We start from the raw sequence: 8730 nt of genomic DNA, 5'->3' as shown, positions 1-8730 counted from the left end.
TACAGACCACTTTAGGTGGTTCTGACTCGTAGGTGACCCGCGATTATTCGCACAGCCTTCACGTGATCGTAGCACTAGAGCGTTTATATGTATTACACCCAGACCTGTCGTATAGACCACTTTAGGTAGTTCCGACTCGTGTGCAGGTCTAGTCAGTGAGATTGAGATTTGAGCTCTAGATGCAGCCGTACAGGTCATGTTAGGTGACTCCGGCTGCCAGATTATAAGTTATTGATATGATTTATACCTGGTCACTTGCATTTCATTCTGAGGTTATGGCATGGCATATTCTCGAACATGATTGTTATATATATATATATATATATGTCTATTTTCTGGGAAGTATACAAGTTTTACGGCGAGGGGTTAGAACTTATTTGTTAAATGGTTTTTGAAAAGCTTTGTTTTTGCCCACTCACGCTTTTGTTTTGCGCCCCTCCGGGTTCTAGTTGACTAGCAGGTTTGGTGGTTTCCCAGAGGACCTTCTCGGCATTTCTGATAGACGATCACCAGCGTAGGGCCACCTTCGGGTGTACTTTGGTTGCGTCATTTTCATTTGGACTGCTTTAGGCTTTATGCTCTGAACTAGGCGTCGCACTTACGTTGCACTTATTATTACTTGATGTAAAACCAGTTTTTATTTATTCGTACTATTTACATTACTATTTTATTAGCTTCCGCTTTGTGCACATGGTTACGTCACTTCCACGTGACGGGCAGCATGCCCTGATCTAGATCGGGGTGTGTCAGAAAATATATATAAACACTTGTAATGACAAACTTTACGACTTTCATAAAGAGCTTAACTTCGAAATTCGCCACTATAATCATATAAATCATAGATCAAAATTTAACCGTTGATTGTTGTTTACATTTACGCTTCATTGTTCTTATCAAATTTTGTTTTTTCAGGTTTTCTTTTTTGAAAACATGATCAATTAGATGATGCAGGAAGATGAACGGCGGTTTGGATCATTGATATTATATTCAGAGTTTTACAGTTAGTAAAAATATTGCTTGATGTTTATAAAGTTTCTACAAATTATATGATATCAACTCATATTTCAATTAACCGTAAATATCGAAACGTGATATCAAAAATCTGAACCATTCATCTTCTTACATCCACCAAATGATCATGTTTTCAAAAAAGAAAATTTTAAAAATGAAATTCAGTAAGAAGAATAAAGCGTAAATAACAATCGACGGTTAAATATAAATTTAAGGTTTATGGATTATAATGTTGGATTTCGAAGCTGATCCCTACATGAAAGTTGTAAAGCTTGTCACTATGAATGATTGTGTGTGTGTGTGTGTGTATATATATATATATTATTTTTTTTACATTTTTACACTTCTAAAATAATTATTATTAATTTTATTAATTTTGCCCTCAAATAAAAAACATTATTCATGAGGGTTTGGAGGATTTTAAAAATCTAAACGATAATGTAAGTGTAACCATTATCTACTCGTAGAGGAATAATGATGAATCACGAGTGTTTATATATTTTTTCACATTTTTCATACTTGTATGTATGTCTTTTTAGTTCTTGCCTATACAAATATTATACTAGTTTATTTTAATTTTGGACAACATGTTAAGTAAAATTTATCCTAGTATTGATAATAATAAACTCTCATAATAAGAATAAATAATGATTAAAACTTTTTTTTAACTTTTATAGAACATATTGTATATATATTAATATGGCTATTGTATTTTATAATAAATCTTTTTGTAATTAAACTTTAAAATTATCAAAATAATTTTTTCTTAATGGGTTACTTACGTGTATACCTGTTAAGAACCTGTTATTAATGGGTCACCTAATAATGATCCGATTAGTTATCATGTTGATCTGAAATCAACTATTTTTATGTCTTTTTCGTGTCGTGTCAGAATCGGCCAAGTCTAATTGAAAGTTAAAAAAATATAAAGATAAAGCAAAACTGAACAATATTATTGCAGCCGAGAAAGTCCGGCCGGCCTTTCCTCTCACCCTTTTCCCTCCCAAGAAAACCCTAAGTTGCAGTCGCCATATCCGCCGGGCCCTTGCCATGGCTTGGGGCCAGTGGCAGCCCATCCTATCTCCCCCTAGCTTCTCCTTCCTTCCTTTCTTCACCCACCTTTCCTTCTCCTCCCATCCGCTTCGCCATCCCCTTTTCCCATCTCAGTTTCAACAGGATTTCATTTCTCCCTCCCTGTTTTTTCCCTCCCAACATTTTGTGTACTGCAATCCTAGGGCTTCGTGTCTCTTACCCAGATCCAGGTTATGCGCTTCTCAATGTCTCCTTCTTGATTTGGGTTTAGGGTTTGGATTGGGACTGTTGGTGGGTCGGAACCACTTCCGTCTATCTGATTCGGTGTTGTGATACTTCCATTGAGGTTTTCTGTGGTTGCCGCGCCTTCTGTGCCCAAATTTGTCACTCCGCCTTCTGCGCCTAAACCACTTCCGTCTATCTGATTCGGTGTTGTGATACTTCCATCGAGGTTTTTTGTGGTTGCCACGCCTTCTGCGCCCAAACCTGTCGCAGCGCCCTTGCGCCGAGCATAAGTTAGTGTTGCATAGCCTTGGGCATGCTAATCTGGATGATGCACCACTTGTAGCAGCCCCTCGCTTGCGAATTTCAGATTTGGAATCTCCGGCTTAAGTTTCAATGGTTGCGGCTCTGCCACATTGTTTTGAATTGTTGATGGTGCATACCTATTTTGTGCCATTTCATGTGGCTTTCGTCAGAGTTTCGTAACCCTCAATCGGAGTTAGCCGACATGTGGTTTCTGTTCTCGAAGTAGTATGGAGTGGTTTGGTTTAGTTTGTTTTAGCTTCGTTTAATTAGTTTTGCTTAGTTAGTTCTGTTGTTTCGCCCAGCGAGTGTTGTGGCCGTGTTGCAATGATGACTGGATATGGTTTTCGCATTGGGCCATGTGTTCATGTGTTATGTGGTCTCGTCCACCTACAATGATCTTATGTGGTCTCGTTTGTGGAATGACTTTATGTGGTCTCGTTATTCGGCGGTGGTCTTTTGCAGTGGTCGATACAAGTTTATTATACCTATTGTCTTATGACAGTTTGTATGTGTGGCTTGTGAAGTTTTCGTACGTGTGATAGTTGTTTAAGGATTTATTATTGTTGTCTTGTTTGAGCAAATTCACCTCCAGATTATTTCCTTGGTCACTGAAGTTTTATAATTAATTGGCACTTATGTATTGTTTGAGATGATCAATGAAATACCAAATTATTTCCTTGGTCACTGAAGTTTTATAATTAATTGGCACTTATGTATTGTTTGAGATAATCAATGAAATACCAATCTATCGTTGCTTGTCAAAAAAAACCCAAGGCAAAGCCCAAACAAAGCACAAAGCCGAAGGACAAAGATGCATCATTTCCTAATTAACGTAGGAAGCAGATCCAAGCTAATCAAACACCCGACGCGTGGGCCCCAGCTCGAGGAGTGTTAACCTCACAAAAAATTGCAATAAGCGCGACAACGAATGCGTAGTCGGTCCCCGAATATACTGTCACCGTGAAATTGTCCTTGCCAAATGATAGGGGTGTAACTGTGTGCTTCTTCTGCATCTGCAATTTTCCCCATAACATATTTATCCCAGTCAGTACTTGTGGAGAAATTAAGTTTCTGAAGAAACAAACTAAGCTTCTGATTGCTTAATTATGTTAGTTATAAGATATTATGGCTGAATATAAAATTGATGAAATCTTACTTGGGCAAGCATGGTTGAGGAGTCCCCAGCATGTACGACACATGATCGTTCAGACCAATTTCCTTTGACCTTGAAGTCAGGTACATTCTCTGTTATGTTTTGTGCTAAGAAAACGTCCAACTTGGCCTTCAATTGGAACATTGAAGATCTCTTAGCACTGAAAATCAGATCCCTTGAGTCTTTGCTATCCCCCCTGAAAACTTGCCATCTTTCATGCGCAGTGTTGAACTATACATAAAACATACAACTAAGTTAGTTTATTTATTTACTTGAGAATACTTTTTTTATTTTATTTTTAAATTTACTATTAATTATTAGGGAGAAAGTTCGAAATTATTACAATAATTAGGGGAAGGAGAGTAGTTTCGAACCGAAGCACATTAATAGAAACCCAACAACTTATCTACTAAGATATTGGACTGCATGCATTATTTATTTGAGAATATAGAAACAAGTTAGTTAGGTGCAATAGAATTAGTATATAAACTAACAAAAGTATTATCTCGTTAAACTGTCATATTTTCATAATTATTAATTAAGCTGATTCGTGTCAGAATATATGGTTTACATTCACTACCTAGCAACATTACGTTATAAACTGAGACTTTAATTCACAAACAATAGTTAAAGTTCAAGAGCTACATAATATATCAATGGGTTTTATGTTAAGAAAGCCTTACCTTCCTTCTTAGAGTGATAATAGGATGTCCGGCAGCATCAAGCAAGACTCGGTGATCATGAAAGCTGAAATAAGCTTCTTTAACTTTAAAAATCATGTTACCATTGACATCAGTGACTACAAATTTGTCACCTGTTATTGTTAGAACTTTTCTGACTATTTCAATAACCACAGGGTTAGGACTGCAGAAGTGAGGGCTGATGATCGGGACGGTGGGGTTAGCATGCGCTGCCGATCCAGGATCCGGGTTAGCAGATTCTAACGATGGTGCGCTAGGTTCTGCTTGTTTCATGATCAGAGAAATGTTCGATGTCGATGAACACTTGGTTTTTGATTTATGGAAAGACAATCTTGGCACTGCGGACGGTTAGATGCTTTTACCAAAACGTGTTACGTATATTGACTAGTCAATCAGAATATGGCAAACTCTACACAAAGACTTTGTTTTGTTGGTGATCAAGTTTAAAGCAACATTATATGGATATAGGGTAGGAAATCCAAGGTTTTGGTTCTACCGTCGTATAGAAAGTCGTAATCCAGATGCTGCATACCACGACTTTGTCTCATGATAATATGCATACTGCGTGTTGAACAAAACCTAAATTATAGTGAAGTTTCTTCTACAGCTGTACGAAGACGTCTTAAAAATTGAGCGATGATGACTTTAACCTAAGCTCACAGGGCATCTATTTATGTTCAGGCATACTCTAAAAACCTACTTGATAAACATGGTTGATTAACATATATTGAACATGTGTTAAGGTTCTTAAACTATGATGAAATGCGGCGGAGCCATGAACTTACAAAAACGGGGTCAAAATAAAAAGCTTCCAAAGATATACCATACTTTCATCTTATAATTATCGACAACGTGCTCTCATATTTTAGAAATATCGTATTACAATATTAATATTAGTAAAATCGTATATCTTTCTTAATATATACATCTTATTACTGAAAGAAAAAAAATTCACTAAAGTAGTCGTAATGTGTAAATCAACACTAAAGTCACAAGCAAGTACTCAAAAGAATATTGTCTATCCCTATTCACCTCAACCAATTTTTGTGCAAGACGATATAAACAAGCTCCGTGAACTTAGAATGATTGTTTGTAAACGTTCTTTTATCTAGTAACTTTTTGACCCGTATCTTACCTAAACCCTAGTATCATATCTAAACTTGTAGACGCTTGTTGTCTATTAATATTTTAAGATATGATGAATAGCACATACCATGATTTGGTCTCATGTAAATTTGGAGGTATCTTCCAACTTCCAGTTTTCAACTTTGATCCCAAATGTTGTTTTAACATTTAATAGCCAATAATTAGTTGCGAAATTTAAATCGAAAAGTCACTAGAACAAAAGAGGTTTTCTTCAACACGTGATAGTTGTGAAATTTGAATAATTAATTGCAATGACACGTTATAATCGAGTTATCGACATTATATAATTGATTGACCGACACTAACATTCGGCAAAACCATAAATTGATCGACAGCCAGGGTTGATTGATCATTAGAGATGAGTTGCATAGAAATTATGCATGGAAAAAAAAAAAATCCAAAATCCTAAAATCGGACCAAGCCGAACCGAATAAATCGACCATTTTCTTCACTTTTCATGACCAAAGTTGTTCGACATAAAATGAAATTTAAAAAGTAAAAACCCAATGGACCATTATTCCAGCCCGTTAATATGCCCCAAATACTACATGTCGTTTTTGGTCGTCGTGTTCCCTGCAAGAAATTGCAGAAACTGAATAAATCCCAAGGAGTATTTCCCACCTGAAACAAACAGATGAACCAAAACAATCCGAGCTCCAAATCGAATAAAAAATGGTGAGAGCATCTGCACTAAAACCCAGAAGCAAATTCTTCCTGAGAAAGCACAGGAAATGGCCGGTCTCGCCGTACAACACCAGATGGCAACAAATCTTCAACCAAAACCAAGCCTGTCAAAGCCTCAAAAAATCATTGCCGCCGCCCTGCCACCTCCTTCCGACGCTCATTTACTCCTTTAAAACCTACAACGTCGACCCAACCCCGGAAGCCTACCACTTTGTCCTCAAAACCCTCATCAAAACCTCCCAGTTCGACCACATCGTTCCGGTTCTCTCCCAGCTCGAAAAAGTCGAAAAGTTCGACACGCCGGAGCACATTTTTGCCCATCTAATTGGTTTTTATGGCCGTTGGAGCAGAACCCAGGACGCCATTGATCTGTTTTACAGAATTCCCAAGTTCAGGTGTGTCCCTTCCGCTCACTCTCTCAATGCATTGCCTGTGTGTGCTTTGTGGGTCCTGTGAAGGTCTTAAATTGGTGCCCGAGATTTTTCTCAGGAGCCATGTAATGGGCACCCGGCTCGAAGAATCGAGTTTTCGGATTTTGGTCAATGCATTGTGTGGAATTGGGAAGGTTGGATATGCTATTGAGATTATGAATTGTATGATGAATAATGGGTATGGTTTGAATGTGAAGATTTGCGCTTTGATATTGTCATCATTGTGTGAACAAAAGGATTCAGAGTGTGTTGTTGTTATGGGGTTTTTGGGAGAAATGCAGATACTTGGGCAGAATAGAGTTGAATCGGGATTGATGATGATTTCTTCTATGGAAGAGTTGGGGCGCAAGCCTAATTTGATTACTTATAACATCTTGCTGAAGGCACTGTGTAACAGTGGGGAGCTTAGGAGGGCTAGAAATCTTATGCGTGAGATGACGTTAAATGGTGTTGGGGTAAACTTGTAGACTTATAGGATTATGCTGGATGGTCTGTTTGGCAAAGGAGACATTGAGGAAGCTTGTGTCTTTATGGAAGAAATGTTAGATAAGGTTCTTGTTTGTTTTTGTTCCTCATTCGATGTGGTGATTTATGGGTTGTGCCAAAGGGGTTTGGTTTGTAAAGCAACGGAATTGCTGAAGAAAATGGTTGCCAAGAAAGTTGTTCCCGGAGCAAAGGCTTGGGAAACACTGCTCCTTAGCTCAGGATCTGAACCCAGCTTAGAAGAGACTACTTGGGTGGGTTTGGTGGAGCCAATAGTAGCACTTCCATAGGTGATGACGCACTGACTTGGATCACCAGTAAACAGTGCATCTGATGTTTATACTTACCATGTGTATTTAACTTGAAAGTCCCTCGGCGTAGCAAAAATGTAAGAGTGAAAAAGATGCAAGGGAAAAAACAGAGTAGACAAATCCCATCGTCAAAAGGCATTGTCTATCATGGTTTGTGCAATCAGAACAATATGGAGGCAGGATTAAACATGATTTCGTGTCTGGAGAGCTGGGGGTGCAAGCCTAATTCGTTTACTTATAACATCTTGGTAAAGGCATTATGTAAAAACGGGGCGCTTAGTAGAGCAAGGGAGTTAGGGTTATGTTGGATGGCCTATTGGGCAAAGGAGACGTTGATGAAGCTTGTGTCTTTGTGGAAGCAATGTTAGATAAGGTTCTCATTCGTTTTTGTTCCTCATTCAGTGAGGTAATTTACGGGTTGTGGCAAAGGGGTTTGGTTTGTAAAGCCAATGGAATTGCTGAAGAGAATGGTTGACAAGAACGTTGCTCCCAGAGAAAAGGCTCGGGAAGCACTGCTTCTTAGGTCAGGATCCAAACCCGATTTGAAAGAGACTACTTGGACTGGTTTGGTGGAGCCAATTATAGCACTAACAGAGGACCAGTAAGTTGTGCATCTCTCTGTTATACATTTACCATTAGTTGGTTGTGCCATATAGAATTCACAGCGACAGTTGATTCACTTCACCAGCACAATGCAAGGCCGAAGCATAAGTTAGCTGCATCCATGTGCATCAGATTCCTTTACTTCTAATCTTTTGCTTAAGAGAGGCACCTGAGCCCGGCACATCGTGCTGTACTTGTGCCGGTCTTTTGTCCATTTCTTCGTCTGAGAATGTTTGGCATAAAACTGTATATGCATTTGTACCAACCTAGAATCTTCTGTCGTACTTGCTATGCTAGTGTACTCTTGTTCTTGGTTTTTTCTTTACCAGAAGCATTACCTTTGGGTTGATACCTTGCTTGTACACAATAGATTATGACAATTTCTGCGAAAAAGCAATGAAATTATTCTTTTAAACTCTTCAAAATTACCCATGCTTATAAGTTTGCGGTTTTTTTTTAAATTTATTTATTTATTTATAATTCTTTTTCAGTGCTTGGATTGTTAGACAATATGCTATGATTTGCAACTTTCTAGAACTAAGTATTTAAGTTTCGATTTCGGTAGATATGTTGGTACTTCCAATCTCGATTTCGGTATATATGATACTGGTTGGTCCTTTGCTTGTTCTTAAAGTCGAAATGCAACC

At 38.0% G+C, this 8730-nt stretch overlaps 1 protein-coding gene and 1 pseudogene across 2 annotated transcripts; one reads left to right on the top strand and one right to left on the bottom strand.

The window, feature by feature from the left end:
* Positions 1 to 1986: 1986 nt before the first annotated feature.
* Positions 1987 to 4806, bottom strand: LOC137723470 (protein LURP-one-related 10-like). 2 transcript variants are annotated; one of them, XR_011066918.1, is made up of 4 exons: positions 4408 to 4806; positions 3728 to 3955; positions 2524 to 3584; positions 1987 to 2445 (listed from the first exon to the last, which is right to left on the bottom strand). XR_011066918.1 is itself a non-coding variant. In XM_068462665.1 (3 exons), exons 1-3 carry the CDS (start codon positions 4696 to 4698, stop codon positions 3426 to 3428), a joined length of 678 nt encoding a protein of 225 aa, XP_068318766.1. In that variant the 5' UTR covers positions 4699 to 4806; the 3' UTR covers positions 1987 to 3425. The 2 variants fall into 2 exon arrangements, 1 of the variants encoding a protein (XP_068318766.1); XM_068462665.1 differs by having other exon boundaries at positions 1987 to 3584.
* Positions 4807 to 5911: 1105 nt separating this feature from the next.
* Positions 5912 to 8413, top strand: LOC137723794 (pentatricopeptide repeat-containing protein At2g38420, mitochondrial-like; annotated as a pseudogene).
* The last annotated feature ends 317 nt before the right edge of the window (positions 8414 to 8730 follow it).

Source organism: Pyrus communis, chromosome 17, assembly GCF_963583255.1.
Source record: "Pyrus communis chromosome 17, drPyrComm1.1, whole genome shotgun sequence".
Taxonomy (NCBI): Eukaryota; Viridiplantae; Streptophyta; class Magnoliopsida; order Rosales; family Rosaceae; genus Pyrus; species Pyrus communis.
The sequence above is the reverse complement of the archived record's forward strand: the minus strand, read 5'-3'. Positions and strand labels throughout refer to the sequence as shown.

Bases quoted from the DNA above. Each gene is read 5' to 3' on its own strand.
- LOC137723470 (XM_068462665.1), bottom strand. From the start codon at position 4,698: ATGAAACAAGCAGAACCTAGCGCACCATCGTTAGAATCTGCTAACCCG. The intron at 3,956-4,407 runs GTAAGGCTTTCT...TTTTATGTATAG, and splicing joins TTATCACTCTAAGAAGGAAG to TTCAACACTGCGCATGAAAG. The intron at 3,585-3,727 runs GTAAGATTTCAT...GGAAAATTGCAG, and splicing joins CCTCAACCATGCTTGCCCAA to ATGCAGAAGAAGCACACAGT.